This window comes from Tauraco erythrolophus, chromosome 1 (assembly GCF_009769465.1).
Source record: "Tauraco erythrolophus isolate bTauEry1 chromosome 1, bTauEry1.pri, whole genome shotgun sequence".
In the NCBI taxonomy this organism is placed as follows: Eukaryota; Metazoa; Chordata; class Aves; order Musophagiformes; family Musophagidae; genus Tauraco; species Tauraco erythrolophus.
In genome coordinates, this window is record NC_141465.1 from 136,423,342 (window position 1) to 136,441,051 (window position 17,710).

At 53.0% G+C, this 17,710-nt stretch overlaps 1 protein-coding gene across 1 annotated transcript in view; it reads right to left on the minus strand.

Annotated features, from left to right (window-relative positions):
• Positions 1-10,791, minus strand: part of RNF169 (ring finger protein 169) — a 28,140-nt gene extending 17,349 nt beyond the window's left edge. The window contains exon 1 of the mRNA XM_086615295.1: positions 10,389-10,791. Within this exon, the coding sequence (XP_086471421.1) occupies positions 10,389-10,791 (403 nt within the window). The remainder of the gene's footprint in view (positions 1-10,388) is intronic.
• Between the last annotated feature and the right edge of the window lie 6,919 nt (positions 10,792-17,710).

Here is a 17,710-nt window from a genome sequence, read left to right on the forward strand (position 1 = left end):
GAAACAGTTTTCCAAACTCTAGTTCTTTTAAAAGGATGTTAACTTTTAGACGGCGGCATATTTGGAAACAAGAAATTCAAACTCAGAACATTTTGGCCCCAAACCTGCAACCTTCTCGTAAGCAGAAGAACCAGTAAGGTTGGAGCTGTAGGAAGACTCAGGGCTGTCGCATACTGGTAGGACAACACGTGGCACTGCCAACCCCCTTCTCCTGCCCTGCCGCGGGCATCTGTGGTCACAGCAAACCAGGGACGGAATTGAGCCAAGCTAAGACTGATCTAGTGAAAAAAAAATGCAAGCCTCCCCAAAGTGTTGGTTTTTCACCCCAGAGCGGCTCCCGTACCACAACAGGCTCCAGGCCAGTTCTCATGCACAGTTAAATGGGACAAAAATAGATTTAATCTGGTTCCGAGCCTGGAGTTCAAGCTGAAGCAGATGACACACTAGAAAAATGTTAATGTGGTTGATAGCTACTAATATCCTGTCATTTTTTTCCCTCACTTGCTACATCCTAAGTAGGCTAGTACCAATAATTTCCATGATCTCCCTGAGCAAAGTCTTCCCAACAGATTTGCATACAATCACAGAATGCTTTGGGTGGGAAGGGACTTTTAAAGATCATCTAGTCCACCCTCCCCCGCCATGGACAGGGACATAGTTTCGTGGTGGACTTGGCAGTGTTAGGTTTATGGTTGGCCTCGATGATCTAAAAAGGTCTCTTCCAACCTAAATGATTCCATGATTCTAAGATGTTCCACTACACCAGGTTGCTCAAAGCCCAGTTCAACCCGACCTTGAACACTTCAAATGATGGGGCATTCACAACTTCTCTGGGCAACCTGTTCCAGTGTCTCGCCACTCTCATCATAAAGAATTTCCTCTTTATGTCCAATCTAAACCTACTCTCTTCCAGTTTAAAGCTGTTGCCCCTTGTCCTGTCACTACAGGCTTTGGTAAAAAGACCTGCTGGAAGGTCTCCCCGGAGCCTTCTCTTCTCCAGGCTGGACAACCCCAACTCTCTCAGCCTGTCTCCATAGCAGAGGTGCTCCAGCCCTTGGATCATCTCTGTGGCCTCCTCTGGACTCACTCCAACAGCTCCATGCCTTTCTTAAGTTGGGGGTCCCAGAGCTGGACGCAGTGCACCAGGCTGGGTCTCACCAGAGTGGTGTTGAGGACGGGAATTACCTAATTTTGCTTCATTTATGTTCCAAATGGGGTGAGCCAGCACTGATGCCGGGGCACAGAAAGCATTGCTTTCCCCTGAACCTCTTCTGCTTCTTCATTTTCAAAAGCTCAGCTTGGGGAGCTGGGAAAAGGCAGACAAATCCACCAAAAAGTGGCTTTGCATGAAAAGCAAGACTGAAACAAAAAAAGTCCATCAGTTAACGGGAGGAGGGCAGAGAAATAATTGACACCACGAAAGCTTAAGTGTTCAGAAGAGCGAGGCTTTGGCGTTTACCAAATCCTAACCGTGGTCAGGTACGTTCAGAAGCAGGAGCGCAGAAACACGAAGCAAAGAAAGATGGCACACAAAGTGCCAAGGGAAGGTATTTCAGAAGAACTCTCTTGAATGCTGTTTCTCATCCATATGGATGAGCTGTCTAGCCTACGGCTAACACGGAATGCAAGGCTGTGAGCTTCACACGATGTACGCACCGTAAACAGATCCTACAAGAGGATTTATAAAATTTGTGAGTTGCACAGTGGTATGAAGAGATGAAAGGCCATTTAAGCTAAAAGGAATGTACCAAATTCAAGAACACAACAGATTGTGAATGGAAAGACCTGGCCAGGGTTGTGGCAGAGAATCAGTTGATGCCTCTGCGTGGTGTGCCGTGTTGGTGAAGATGGAAGCTGTTCAAGCCATACTGGGTATAAATCCAAAAGACGCGCTCCTGCTGGTAGCAACCCCTGGGAAGAAGCTTTGAATAAAGGAAGAAGGAAGATGGAGAGGCTGTCTGGGGATGCGAGAGAGCGAAGAGGTGGCTTTAGAAAGCTGATGAGATCCCCCTTGGTAAGTTCTGAACTGTTTGTGGTTGTCTTCGAGGCTTCCTGGAGCAAAGGGCTTTTTTTTAAGGTCATGGAGAAGTAGGGGAACGAGAGGGGAAGCAGCTACTTGAAAACTGTAAACCAGCAGGCTTAGTTTCCATACATCAACGGGTACTACAACCAACTGTACAATTGTACAATCACTGGCAAGTATCTAGAAGGTTAACAGGAGATGACAAACTAACACCAACTTTCTAAGAACAACTCGCATTAATTCAATCCAATCTCCTTCTTTGATGGGATAATTAAGGGATGAGGGGGAAACAAGTAACAATATGAGTTCATCTCTTAGGGGTGAGAGGGTATTTTACCTGCTGTAGAGACTAAGATATGAGAGTAGATTTCGATTAGATCTAAGGAAGAAATTTTTCACTATGAGGGTGGTGAGGCACTGGCACAGGTTGCCCAGAGAAGTTGTAGATGCCCCATCCCTGGAAGTGTTCAAGGCCAGGTTGGATGGGGCTTTGGGCAACCTGGTGTAGTGGAGGGTGTCCCTGCCCATGGCAGGGGGGTTGGAACTGGATGATCTTTGAGGTCCCTTCCAACCCAAACCATTCTGTGATTCTATGATTCACTGATGACTTGAATGGTAGATTAAAAATAATTTGAGTTTCGTAGATGACCAGAGAGAGGACAGTGAAGCTGGAGACAGAGGTTCAAGCTCTACAACAGCCTCACGGCACAGTTGTTACTGCCCCTGAAGAGGCACCTCTACCTCATTTCTTTCCTGAGCAATCTTAAATTTAACCCATCCCATCAAACAGCCCTACACCACCAATGCTGCGACAAAGAGGAAAAAAGAGGTGATGTCCACTTTAATCAGTTGGCACGGGGAGTAAATCATCGGGATTGCCGTTTCTAAACTCTTCGCTCTGTGGTCTTGAGACAACAAAACTGGCGACGGGCTGCAGAACAACAGAAACGACAGGAAATTAAGGAATCACCAGGAAATGCTCAAGAACTAGACTGGTCTGGTCCAGCGGGGAGAGAGGGAAACCACAGCCAGAAAAAGACTCGGAGGAAGGAGGGGGAAGTCGTATGAGAAGTCTGGCGAAAACACTCCACCCCTCTTATTAAAGCATCAGTCTTTAGATGTTCTGCATAGCTACCGGGCAGAGGGAAACAAAGGAAATCCATTTGTAACACAGGAGATTTTGATTAGATATTAGGCAAAATTTTCCAAGCGTTCAGAGGCTGAAACGAAGGCGGTTGTGGGATCCCCTTCAACCATCTGTGTAGGAACGGACGATTCGGATGTCTATGGGGAATGGTTTAGGTACACTCGATCCTACCTTGGAGTAGGGGAGCAGATTTCTCCTGCCCCTTCCAAAAACACCTGAGGGTCTATTATAGAAGCAGTAATTCTTTCTTTCTTTCCCTCCTAGATCACTTTCATGTGAGGAGTTTAAAGCTCTTGACCAGCTTAACAAGCTCCTTTCCTTGGAAAACTGAATTTCTGCTTCACAGTTCATGGGAGAACACTTGTCATTCGGCAATTTTCCCAGCTTCCTGAAGTCATCTATAATCTGGGACAGCAATGTCAGGATCGATAGGCAAAAATCTATCAATGTGGGTGAGAATCTGACACTGAAGGTGGGCCTGCTGCTGCTGTCTGAGAAGACACAGCCACCATCTCATCTGCTTGTCCTTTTTTAACAAGATCCTTGTCTTGATTCATAGGGCACTCCACCTGCCTTGGGAGAAATGGGGATGCACTTATTTTCCTACAACTCAGGCTGAGCACCTCGCCGTGAACATGTTATGTTCTTTCTGCTTCTTGGCTGGCTGAATCCTCACTCACATACCCACGGCCTCCAAGCCTACCATCTGCTCCACCTATCTGCCTTCCAAGACTTTCACCAGGCAACTGTTTTAATACAAGAAACCTTATTTAGCAAAGTATTAGCTCAAAATTTGGCTTTGCACCAGCATCTAGGGTGACTTTCCAGGTGCTATATAGTACTTGGAGAAGCCCACAGAGCAGGCAGAGAGGACATGGGACCGATGGGTGACCTGCCCCTTCTGGAGCAGCAGCTAGAGGCCAGGTGGAAAGCAGCAGGGCAGCTCGAAGGGCAGCAGATGCCCAGGAGCAGGCAAGCAAACCCAGCCCATGCCAAGACACAACACGGGCAGCGAGTACGCGTTGTCTCCGCTTACTTCTACCCGGTTCCGTCTGACACGCGTCGTGACAAGGACTTTGTCTTCATACGTATTTCTAAAGCACCTAACGCAGAATCTCCAACGTCAGCCAAGGTCTGAGAGCTCCTGAAGTCTGCTGTTAGCTATAAATCCCAAAATGACAAAAATCAAGACTTGAAACCATTACTAGTTAGCCGATTAAAGATGGAAGGATTAAGCTTTGTCAAGCAGCAGTATCTTTCCCCTTTTTTAAATAAAAATAATACCAAGTAGTTTCTAAATCGATTTTGCAGATCTGAAATGATTTAATTAAATACATCAGATTATTCAGTCTTTGCTAACAGAATCAGAGAATAGTTGAGGTTGGCAAAGACCTCTAAAACCAAACCCCTCTGCTCAAGCAGGGTCACCAGGAGCAGGCTGGCCAGGTCCACGTCTCATTGGGTTTCGACTGTCTCCGAGGATGGAGACTCCACAACCTCCGTGAGCACCCTGTGCCAGTGCTTGGTCATCATCACAGTGAAAGATTTTCTTACGGTAAGTGAAACTTCTTGTGTTTCAGTTTGTGTCTCCTGTCACCGGGCACCACTGAGAAGAGCCTTTACTGCCTCCTTTCAGGGATCTCTCCACAATGATAAGGTCCTCCCAGGTCTCCACCAGTGTCTCAGTGCGGATGTTAGGGGACACAAAAGTCAAAAGGGCGAAAAGCAAATGGACACGATGAGAAACAAGAAAGGCTTCTACAAGTAGATCAGCAGGAAAAGGAAAATGTGGGGCTGCTGCTGGGCAGGCAGGGGATCTGATGGCAAAGAACATGGTGTAGTGGAAGGTGTCCCTGCTCACGGCAGGGGGGTTGGAACTGGATGATCTTTGAGGTCCCTTCCAACCTAAACCATTCTATGACTCTACAACATGGAAAAGGCTGAGATGTTTAACATCACCTCTCCTCAGTCTTTATGGCTAGAGCAGGACCAGAGGCAGCCACGAAAACAGTCAGAGGGCTGGAACATCTCTCCTGTGGAGAAAGGCTGAGAGAGTAGGGATTGTTGAGCCTGGAGAAGAGAAGGCGCTGGGGAGACCTTACTGCAGCCTTTCAATACTTAACAGGGTCTTCCAAGAAAGATGGAGAGACACTTTCTACTGGTGCCTGTGGTGACAGGACAAGGGGCAATGGCTTTAAATTGAAGGAGGGTAGGTTTAGATTGGACATAAGGAATAAATTTTTTATGATGATGGTGGTGAGACTCTGGCACAGGTTACCCAGAGAAGCTGTGGCTGCCCCATCCCTGGAAGTGTTCAAGGCCAGGTTGGATGAGGCTGAGAGACCTGATCTAGTGGAAGGTGTCCCTACCCATGGCAGGGGGTTTGGAACTAGATCATCTTGAAGGTCTCTTCCAACCCAAACCATTTTGTGATTCTAAGACCAGCTTCAGGAACCTCAGGCCTCTGAGGCCAGAGGGAAAGTCTGGAGCAAGGAAGACCCACCCTCGTTGGAGGGAGGATCAGGTTAGGGAACATCTAAACACTAAACATTCACAAGTCCATGGGATCCAAAAGGTTGCACCCACAAATGCTGAGAGAGCTGTCCAACATAATTGTTAGGCCACTCTGATTATCTTTGAAAGTTCACGGTGATCAGGAGAGGTTCTTGAGGCCTAGAAGAAAGCAAATGTCACTCCTCTCTTCAAAAAGGGCAAGGAGGAACGACAACAGGCTGGCCAGCCCCACTTCAATCTCTGTGAAGGTGATGGAGCAACTATTCCTGGAAAGCACTTCTAGACAAGGACAAGGAGGTGTTCAGGAGGGAGTCAGCTTGGATTTATGAAAAGGAAAGCATTCTTAACAGAAGTAGTAGTCCTCCAAGATGAGGTGACTGGCTCAGCGGACGAGTGGAGAGCAGTCGATGTTGGTTATCCTGAAGAGAGAAGGGCCATGAAGATCACTAAGTGACTGGAGTCACTGACGTACAAGAGGAGGGTGTGAGATCTAGGACTGTTCAGCCTGGAGAAGAGAAGGTCTGGGGGGATCTTACCAATATGCTTAAATACCTGGTGGAAGACAGTAGAGAAGACAAAGCCAGGCTCTTCTCAGTGGTGCCTATTGGCAGGACAAGAGGAAATGGGCACAAACTGAAATACAAGAAGTTCCGTTTACCACAGGAAAACACTTTTTACTGTCAGGGTGGTCAAGCACTGACACAGGTTGCCCAGAGAAGCTGCAGAGCCTCGAACCCTGGAAACAGTCAAAACCTAACTAGACATAGTCCTGGGCAACTTGCTCCTGGTGACCCTGCTTTGAGCAGGGGTTGGGTCTCCAGAGGTTCCCGTCAACATCAGCCATGCTGTGATTCTCCAATAATCACAGAAACATAGAATGGTTTGGGTTAGAAGGGATCTTCAAGATCATCCAGTTCCAACCCCCCTGCCATGGGCAGGGACACCTTCCACTACCCCACGTTGCCCAAAGCCCCATCCAACCTGGCCTGGAACACTTCCAGGGATGGGACAGCCACAGCTTCTCTGGGAAACCTGTGCCAGTGCCTCAGCACCCTCTGAGGGAAGAATTTCTTCCTTAGATCCCATCGAAATCTCCCCTCTTTCAGTTCAAAGCCATCACCCCGTGTCTGTCACTACACGCCCTTGTCCAAAGCCCCTCTCCAGCTTTCCTGTAGCCCCTTGAAGTACTGGAAGGTCTCCCCGGAGCCTTCTCTTCTCCAGGCTGAACAGCCCCAACTCTCCCAGCCTGTCTCCAGAGCAGAGGTGCTCCAGCCCTCAGATCATCTTCACGGCCTCCTCTGGCCCCGCTCCAACAGCTCCAGGTTCTTCTGATGCTGGGGACCACAGAGCTGAAGGCAGCACTGCAGGGGGGTCTCAGGAGAGCAGAGCAGAGGGGCAGAATCCCCTCCCTCGCCCTGCTGCCCACGCTGCTCTGGATGCAGCCCAGGACACGGTTGGCTTTCTGGGCTGCCAGCGTACGGTGCCAGCTCATGTTGAGCTTCTCATCACCCAACACCCTCAAGTTCTTCTCCTCAGGGCTGCTCTCCATCCATTCTCTGCTCAGCCTGTACTTGTGCTTGGGATTGCCCTGACCTGCATGCAGGACCTTGCCCTTGGCCTTGTTGAACTCCATGAGGTTCTCACAGGCCCACCTCTCCAGCCTGTCCAGGTCCCTCTGGATGGCATCCCTTCCCTCCAGAGTGCCCACACCACCACACAACTTGGTGTCGACAGCAAACGTGTTGAGGGTGCACTCAATCCCACTGTCCATGTCACCAACAAAGATGTTAAACACCACCAGCCCCAGTACTGACCCCTGAGAAACACCACTCATCACTGGCCTCCATGTGGACATCAAGTTCTTGACCACAGCTCTCTGAATACGACCATCCACCCAATTCCTTATCCACCGAGTGGTCCACTAATGTCAAGGAAACCACAGCCACTGCTCTCTCGCCATGTATAGCAGGTCACCATTTGTAACGGATCAACTACCTTTGATTTCTACACTATTTGCCCAACTTACAACATAAGTGGCCAATTACCTTCACAGCTTTTAGCCCGATGCAGCCATCCACTGCTGCTTAAGGACAACCTTAAGGTTGCCCAGAGAAGTTGTGGCTGCCCCATCCCTGGCAGTGTTCAAGGCCAGGTTGGATGGGGCTTTGGGCAACCTGGTGTAGTGGAGGGTGTCCCTGCCCATGGCAGGGGGGTTGGAACTGGATGATTTTGAAGGTCCCTTCCAACCCAAACCATTCTATGGTTCTTTTCTATGATTCTACAACCTTGATCCCAGGCTAGAAATGCGGCGGGAATGTTGTTCAAGATGACAGCTTGTTTTAACTCACCTCATCTGCTGTTAACTCAACCGCTCTACAGCTTTACGGGCAATTTTACGGTGGTGGGGTCTACGGTATGAAATGCCATCAGAGTGCAGCGTGAGTAGGGGTTGGTCCAGCCCAATGTAGAGCGCCCGTGACAAAGCCATACTCAAGGGGTACAAGGGGACACTCAGCTGCTGGTGTCCATTTGAGTTTGGGGGGCACATCCCACATTTCTCACTGCTAAGACCCTCCACGATTCTCTCCAAGACCCTTCTAGAGCTTTAGGAAGTCGAGGCAGGCAGAAAATGACAAGCAACGGGATGACCGCCTGCCTTGCTGCGAAACACACACATCTCGGACAATTCAAGACCAGAAGAGAATTAAAACTAATTTTTTTTTTTGCATAAAAAAGCAACCAAGGCACTGCATAAGCACTCCGGCAGCATGCCTGGATGTTCTCTTTCAAGCTAGGCTGGATCAAGCTGAGTATATTTAAGCATGACTGACACCACTACCTTGGAGTGGAGATCGACTCGGGGAGTTTCTGCTGTCCCTCCTCCAGCTGGGCCGGGGAGGAGGATCCGCTCCCGGCCGCTTGGCTCGGCTCCCTCCGGCCAGCCCGTCTGTTCATTGATTCAGCAAATCCTTCTGCGCGAAGGCTTCCCGAGTCGCTTCCAGCCAAGCTTCGCGGGGTTAGTTCAAACCACCAATTTAAGCTGTTTAAGCTCATCCTGCCAATTTTTCCCGTAGCAAATTAGAGGGTGCTGACACAAGCATGAACCGGGAGACCAGTAACACGCTGGAAAAGAAATGGTTAGGGCACGGCTGGATGGCTAAAAGGACCTTTATCCGTAGCTTAAATCCTCATCTGCTCCACAGGGCTCCCCACCAGCGCTGCGACGTCGGTGAAGGACTCGCGTAGGTGGCCGATCACTTCTCCAACCAACACTCACCGCGGCGCCGGCCCCGGCACACCAGGAGTTTTGATGGCAGCAGGGTGGGTGGGCATCTTCCGCAGTGCCTCGGCTCCCACCGGGAAAGAGCAACGCCGCTGGCTCAAGCGAGGATTTCTTTTGAAGGAAATGCAGGGAATAGTTTTCTAGGAGTTGGGGAAGGCTGCCGGCTTTCGAGAACGAGGAGGAAACGCGTGACAAAATGCCGTGAAGTCAGAAACGATGGATTTTTTTTTTTTTTTATGTCAACAAGGGACCGGGACATCCCACGACGCCAAAAGCTTTCCTCTGCCGACGCGGCAGAAACCGGCCTGACTTTTCACCAGCCCTTCCGACGGGCAGCGCCGCCATAACCGTTTGCTTTTTGGGCAACATTATTATAAAAACAACTGGCCATTCGCCACTTTGGGGTTCGAGCAGGCGGCTGAAGGAGAAGCCAGACCTGCTCCACATCGGGTGTTTCCCTAAAACCCACGGATGAGCGTGGGGCAGAGAACGGGGCACGATGCTGCCCAGCCTTTGCACCTCCCCAGCGCCTTACGGAGGGGGGCACCATCCCACTGCCCCGCACTCCCCATCGCTGACGCTGCTGGCGAGGGGAGCGTGACAGCCGAGACTGGGCGCACTCGGTGCACGATCAAGCACTTTGATCGCACTGGGTGCCGATCCGGGCACGGCAAACTGGACACACGTACCCCCCTCCCGTGCCAGGCTACCCCTCCGAGGCCCATCTGCCGCCGCTGCAAAGAAGGGTGGTGGGCTCAGCCCCGCCGCCCGCCCGCCCCCGCGGGAACGGGGCAGAACCCGGCGGGAACGGGGCAGAGCCCCCGCGGGAACGGGGCTGAGTCCCTGGCGGGAACGGGGCTGAATCTCCGCGGGAACGGGGCTGAATCCCCGCGGGAACGGGGCAGAACCCCGCGGGAACGGGGCAGAACCCCCGGCAGGAACGGGGCTGAGCCCCCGGCAGGAACGGGGCAGAACTCCGCGGGAACGGGGCTGAATCTCCGCGGGAACGGGGCCGAATCTCCGCGGGAACGGGGCTGCGCCCCCGCGTGAACGGGGCAGAACCCCCGGCGGGAACGGGGCTGAATCCCCGCGGGAACGAGGCAGAACCCCGCGGGAACGGGGCAGAACTCCGCGGGAACGGGGCAGAACGCCGCGGGAACGGGGCTGAGCCCCCGCGAACTCAGCGCACCCTCCGCGCGGCCCGGCCTGGCCCCGCCCCCTCGGGGGCTGAGCGCGCGCCGGCCCCGCCCCCTCGGGGCCGAGCCCCCCGCGCGCGCGGCCCGCGCTTCCCTCCCTCCCCCCCCCCTCCCCCCGCCTCCCCGCCGCCTCCCCCCGCCCCTCCCCGCCACCGGCAGTTGGAACCGGGCGGGAGGGGGAGGGGCAGGTGCGGTGCCCTGCGGTGCCCGCCGCCGCCGCCGCACCTTGGTCCGGCGGCCGCTGCTCCGCGCCTCCTCCGGCGGCCGTCGTCGCGGCGGGCTCGGCGCGGGCCTGCTGGCGGCGGGCCCGGGTGGAGAGGCGGCTGCGGCAGAGCGGGCAGCACAGGCCCGGGCCCTGCAGGCAGCGCTGGAAGCAGGCGAGGCAGAGCGAGTGGCGGCAGGGCGGCGTCACCGCCTCCGCCAGCGCCTGGCGGCATACCGGGCACTCCGCCCCCGCCAGCGCCGCCTCGGCCTCCTCCGCCGCCGCCCCGGCCCGCCCCCGCCGCCGCCGCCCCCGCCGCGCCGCCACAGCGGCCCGGCCGCCGGGGCCCGCCGCCGCCATCTTCTCACACTTTGAAGGGGCAGAACGTTGGGGCGCGCGGCCCCGCCCACCGCGCGCATAATTCATGAGGGGGGCACGCCCCCGCCTCACACTCAGGCACGGCCACGCCCCCTGATGAATATTCATGAGCACCGCGGCTATATAAGGAGGGAGCGGCGCCGCGTCCCCTCAGTGGCCGTCAGAGCGGCGGCGGCGGGGCGGGGCGGCTGGCCGTGCGGCACGAAGCGCGCCGGTGTCCCCTCTGCTGCCCCGCGGGGGCGCAGGAACCCTTTTCCTCCGGGATTTGTTGTTAATTACAGCTTTTGGGTTTTGTATTAGAGAATCACGGAATGGTTTGGGTTGGAAGGGACCTCAAAGATCATCCAGTTCCAACCCCCCTGCCATGGGCAGGGACACCCTCCACTACACCAGGTTGCCCAAAGCCTCATCCAACCTGGCCTTGAACACTTCCAGGGATGGGGCAGCCACAGCTTCTCTGGGCAACCTGTGCCAGTGCCTCACCACCCTCAGAGGGAAGAATTTCTTCCTTCCTCAGATCCCATTGAAATCTCCCCTCTTTCAGTTTAAAGCCATCGCCCCACGTCCTGTCACTCCACACCCTTGTCCAAAGCCCCTCTCCAGCTTTCCTGTAGCCCCTTTAGGCACTGGAAGGTGCTGGAAGGTCTCCCTGGAGCCTTCTCTTCTCCAGGCTGAACAGCCCCAACTCTCCCAGCCTGTCTCCAGAGCAGAGGTGCTCCAGCCCTCGCATCATCTCCGTGGCCTCCTCTGGCCCCGCTCCAGCAGCTCCATGTCCTTGTGTTGGGGACCCCAGAGCTGAAGGCAGCACTGCAGGGGGGTCTCAGGAGAGCAGAGCAGAGGGGCAGAATCCCCTCCCTCGCCCTGCTGCCCACGCTGCTCTGGGTGCAGCCCAGGACACGGTTGGCTTTCTGGGCTGCCAGTGCACGGTGCCGGCTCATGGTGAGCTTCTTGTTTCTCTGCTTAAGCTGATCCTGCAGCCCTGCCTCAGTATTTGTGCAGTGCCAAGTGCTCAGGACACTTAATAACGTCCCATCATCCTGGTAGATGAGCTGGCAGGGAAGGAAGAGGGAGATGAACCCTCCTGGTCACATTGCCCTGAAACTTCTCCTGGGGTGAGTTTGCTCTTTCCTGCACCAGCTGTGGGGGCTGAGCGTGAGGTGTTAGAACTCACATGAGGAGCAGAGAGCAGACTAGGGAAGGGGGACACGGGACAATCAGGACTTTGTCAGTCACCTGCCACATGTTTGACTGTTCTCGTGTGCTCTGGGAGTGAAGGGAAGATGAGTATAATAGAGATTTAGGGATTTTTTTCAGGAGATCCAGTCTTTCTTGGGTTTAGGTCACTGTAGCCACCAGATCTCTCTGGTGTGTCTCCATCCTTTTCATACCTCCAGCACTTCCTCATCGCTGCCATATTGATGGAGTTTATCTGCAGCTGAGCAGAGCACTCAGGTGTTGGACTGAGGGTAGCAGAGCCTCTGGGGACCTTTACATGGCTGAGGCAGTTCTAGTGGGAGAGACACCTGCTCACACAGGGATGTTCCAAGGCTTCAGGAAGCCATCGTGGAGGGGCACGGCAGTGGGTTGGGATGGGTCATGCAGGTAGCAGTAAATGCCACCAAACCATCAGCTCATGGGTGTGTTTTTGAGGCATCTGCTTGGGGAGTTTTGGGTGTTTGTTTTTTTTTTTGCAAAGCTGTGTGCTGAGCGGGACAGAGCACGGAGAAGCCATGCCTTGGGTTTGCACGTCCTTCTTTCCAATGCCTGATGCTCTTAACAACCAACAGCAAATGTGTTTAAGGGAATTCCACCTCAGTGCAGACAACCAGAGGTGCTGGATTGATTTTTACACAAACTCTCTGCTGCTTCAGGGCTGAAGGGGTGGGAGAGGTCTTTGAGATCAGAGACACTCACCTGGTGTATTAATCTGTTCGTTAGGTGGGAATTTGGAATTTTTTTTGTGTCCCAGTGTGGTACTTGGTGTGGATGCCCTGTTGACCATCAGAACTCAACCTCTGCTGCCATGGCAGCCTTGGTCAGAGGGCTGGACACAGCAATCCAGATTGCTCCTACGCTTCTGTCCAAGGTGAGATCAGGTCAGCGCACGTCATTGCTGACAGATACGTTCAGCCTCTTCTCAAAGATCTCCAGCAGTGGGGACCCTGAAGTCTTCTCAGATGATCAGTCCCAATCTTTTAGTATCTCACTCCTTTACCTGAATTTCTTTTATTGAAATTTAAGCCTGGGATTTGTCCAGTCCTGCTGGACAAGTATTTATTTCGATTACCTATCTCTATGATAAATAGAGGAAAAAATCTCAAACAGCAGCACAGCTCAGAAAAAGTGTTTCTTCTCACAGGGCTGCCCCAGCCATGGTCCTGCTTTGATGCCTCCAGTTGCTGCCTCTCTGCTCTCTGTGACCTCCAGCCTGGCTGCTTCATCAGCTTCCCCCAGGACACTGCATTCTACCAGCTGGGCAAGAACTTCTTTCTTAACCCTCAGCTTGCCAGGGTGACTTTGTTTTTTGATTTTTTGTTTGTTTGTTTGTTTTTTTTTCATCAGAGAAGACCAAAGGTACATCGAGTCTGTGTGTGGCTTTATTTTAAAGTCAAACAGAGCTCTCGCCTTTCTGTGTACTGCCTGAAACGCAGATGTTGTTAGTTCTTGGGCTGGATGTCACCACGATGGCAGTTGTGCTCAGGGCTCTCAGAGCATGACTTGGCTTTGCAGGTTTCTACATTCAGGGTCTTGAATCAGCTTGAAGAACTGATTTTTTGAGGGCATTTTTAAGCAAGCCTTGGATTCAGAATCCCCCTCCAGAGGAACTTGGTGCTTCCTTTGGTGAAGGAGCCAGTGTAGGGGATTTCTGTCTGCCTGGCTCCATCTCGTGCTCACTGCACCTCCTCTAAGGCCATCCCTTTCCAGCAGGGTCAGTGATCATACCAGCACCCCTGGATTATCTGTGTGCAGGGGAGGTGAATCGGAGAAAATCAGAAGAGGCAGAGCCTCTGCACTGGTTGCTATGGAAATCTCTTGTGCTTCTGTTCTGCTTTTCATCAATTTATTGGGGCACTAAAATAGTCTTTTTTTCATGTCAAGACCCTCTCTGATGAAGGCTCTGTGCCACCCTAGACACTGGGTTGGCAGCAGAGAAAATGTGGCTGCAGAGATGGAGGTGAAGCCCTACACCTTTGGGCTTCCTTGAAAGACCCATGGCTGGAGAGAGGAAGGGAAGCTCCATGCCCAAGAAACAGCCTCTAAATGTGTGCCAGGAACGTGCTAGGGGACATCATTTACTTGCTACCTCACCCACACCTCTATCTTTAGTTGTCTCTACTTCAGCTGTTGGATGACTAAAAGGATATCAGTGCATCAATCCTGGCTGTGGCGGGGACCCACAAAATGGCGATTGACAAAAAAGCTAATTTCCAGGAACCAAAAAAATTGTAGTGACTTTATTAAGACAAATGACGACGTGAAGGAGGCAGCGGTTTGGTTCTGGGACTGGACTTAGTCCAGCAACTTGAGTGCCTGTCCTGTAGATGCTGCTGGTAGATGGAGTCAGATGGGGCACGTTATTCCTACAGATGCCCTGGCTCCCCACAAAGCTGCCCACTCCTGGGATCAGCCTGACCTGGGAGCTGGGGCCTGGGGAGCTCTTGGGGAGGAGCAGAGAACATGGGAAGAGGAGACTGTTCCCCACAAAAGTGGGACAAGCCACCGCGCAGAGCTTCAGCTCTCTGAAGAGGTCGTCGTGACAGCGAGTTTGTAAAGGGGTCTCTGCCAGATATTCTGCCAAATTAGTCTCGCACATCCAGCCCACCCTGGACTGAACCTGATTTCCGTGTCTCCAGCTTGTCCTCTGACCCAAACCCCTGCAAGGGGCCAGGGTTTTAAACTGAAAGAAGATAACTTTAGGTTGGACATAAGAAGAAATGTTTTATGATGAAGGTGGTGAGGCACTGGCACAGGTTGCCCAGAGAAGCTGTGACTGCCCCATCCCTGGCAGTGTTCAAGGCCAGGTTGGATGGGGCTTTGGGCAACCTGGTGTAGTGGAAGGTGTCCCTGCCCATGGCAGGGGGGTTGGAACTGGATGATCTTTGAGGTCCCTTCCAACCCAAACCATTCTGTGATTAGCGCTACAGCCCGGGACGTGCGGAGCTCAGCGCTGGCCTGCAGAGGGTATCCTAAGCCCGTGCAAGGCTCCAGCCTCGCATCCCGCCACCCCAAGCCAAAACCTCTGCCTTGCCCAGCCTGCCAGGGAACATTTCTTTGCTTCTCAGCTCTCCCGAGGCGCTGGCAGGGTTTTGCCACCGTTTCTCTTCTTCGTGGCCCTCCCAGCGATGATACCGGTCCTGGCCGGACACTTGCCCTAGGGTGCAGGTGGGGATGTGTTGCAGCAGAGACAGGAGATGTGGACAGGCCCATGGCACTGTGCTCCCCCATTTTTCCTCTCTGTCCTCCCCCTTGCTTTGCCCAGCCTCTCTTCACCCCTCTTTCTTTTTTGGTTGCTGATCTCCGTCCCTGGAGGGGACTCTCTTACTCACTGTCCTCTCTACATCACTGAGTATAGACTATTCACCATGCGATGGTCTTCTACTTCGGAACACGCTCAGACACTGAAAAAATTAACTGGATTTCCTATTTCAGGTGGGACTACGTGATGCCATTGGTGAAGTATCTTTCTAAGCCTGCCATTGACTGCCTTAAACCCCCAACGGTGCAGCTTTAGAGCTCTTGAAAGTCCTCCAGCGCTCAGATTCATGCAAAAACGACCCCTGCCTGCAGTAGTTATGGCTGCTCGCATGGGGAGCAGACGTTCTCAGATGCTGGTAACCCAGAGCTGGCACGTGCTCTCGCAGGGTTTGACCAGATCCCTGTTGCAACTCCACAAGGCCCTTGGGAGCACACTTGGCATTCAAGGTGCTGTAGCAAATTATGTTGCCTCCAGCATGAGTCCTGCGGGTCGTTAGATCGCTGTAGGGTGGTAGATGTAAAAGCTGCTCCTTCTTCTCCCCAGAGCATGAGTCAGGAGATGTAGGGTGTCCTCTGTAGACAGTCTTTGTAGCTTGAGGTGTGGTATGAGACGCGGTAAAGCTCCTGAGTGAAGCTGAGTTTCACACGTGGTCCACTGGTCAGAGCAGTATCTGGGGCTGCTCCATGGTGGACGCTCTGCTTGAACATCCCCCAGACACAGTTGCCTTCAAGAGACCTTCAGAAGAAGCTCTTGCTGACGTTAGTCACTCATCAGGATGGGAGCAAGAGATCAGATACTGGGTGAAGTGATGTCTGTATTAAAATTGCAGCTGGAGGCAGCTTCCCTGAGCTGCTGTCATGAGGAGGTGCTGGTTGCTCGAAGGCAAGGTGTGTCCTTGCAGCTCCAGGAGACATTCAGTGCTGACTTCTAGCTTGAAGGCACATCTCCTGCTGTCACTGAACCAAAGCCAGGCCCTGGGTAGGGGCTGCAGAGGTGGCTGCAGTGAGCCCAGCGAGGAGTTCAAGGGGTTACAGTGTCAGTCATGGGAACGAGGTAGCTCCTCTCCCGTGGTTTCACTGCTGTGAATTGCAGCATTATTCCACCGCTGGTTTAGTGCAGGAGAAAGAACATCGTAAAACCAGGCCAAGGCTCAGCCTGAAGGGTCCTTGCCAGCTCTCCTCTTCCCACCCCAGTCGGAGCTGCAGCGCCAGCGATGAGAGCAGCTCTGGGGGCATCATGCAGGGAGGCAAATTTGACCCTGCAGCTTGGAGAGAGCTGTTTTCAACTCTCCACCTCTGCATGGTGCCCAGAAGGACCAGTGGAAGATGGAGCCACCCAAGCCATCCGCCTCGATTATATCCAAATGTCCCTGTCCACCTTCCGGTGGCTTCTGTGCCTTCAGGGAGGAGGGCTGTTGAGCAGTATGGGCCAGGAGTAGGATGGGCCAGGAGTAGGAGCCTTTCGTGCCTGCCCAGCCCACGCGTGGGCTCAAGGCTTTGAAGGCTGGAGGAGACCAACTCCACTGTGGTGGACACTCCTGGATATGGTGGAGAATTCATAGCTGCTGCCTGCTGGAAAGGCCAAAAAGAGACAAACAGGAAAAGGGCTGATAGGAAGCAATTCCTGGATATCCAGCTTGTGGCTGATGCTCTCCAAGCAGGACTTTGCAGGATCTCATCCTTCTGCACAGTAGGAGTGACAAAAGTGAGAAGAGCCTCCTTGAGGAGGACAGCAGGAGAAGCACCACTGAAGCAAGGTGGTGTGGGAAAGCAGAAGAAGAAGATCAGTCCGGGCTGTGTCTCAACCTTGTTTGAACTCTGCAGCAAGGCTCAGGCTTGGCTGCCAGCGTTGGTGACATGTCTTCTGCTCTTGGGGAGCTTTGAAGATATGATTCTTGCCCTCCTGGGAGGCTGGGCTGGAACTGGTGGCCAGGGAGGTACCGTGAGCTTGTGTCTCTCTGCAGAAGTGGCATGAACCAGCTTTCAAATCCCCAAGTGAGGAGAGGAAACCTGTGAGACCCCAGACATAGGATGGGAGTTTTATGAAGCTGAGGTGCAAAGGAAATTTGGATTTTGCTCGATTTAGCCATACCCCATGGAGTATGGTGGAGAGGCGTCAATCCCATTTCATGTCCATCTTGCTGGGATCAGAGGGCTCCATCTCCACTGACTCTAGCTTGGATCTCTGCATACCGATGTGGGATGCATTGACTTCTCCTTGAATGCATGCCAGAAATAGAGGACGTGGTCACCAGTCTTCAACAGGGATGGAGGAAGACTATGGAGTTACATCAGGAATCTAACCTCTGGTTTGGGCAACCTCAAATTTGGGTGCCAGCGCAACTGCCCTCCTGCCAGCCACAGTTCCCACGCAGCTGTGACAGTTTTGTTCTGGGTCTCATGCCACAGCCTATTTTTTTTTTTTTAAAAAAAAGCAGAATCCACTCATAGGAGATGATTTTCCCTGCTTGAGGAAAGGAGGTTGGTGCCA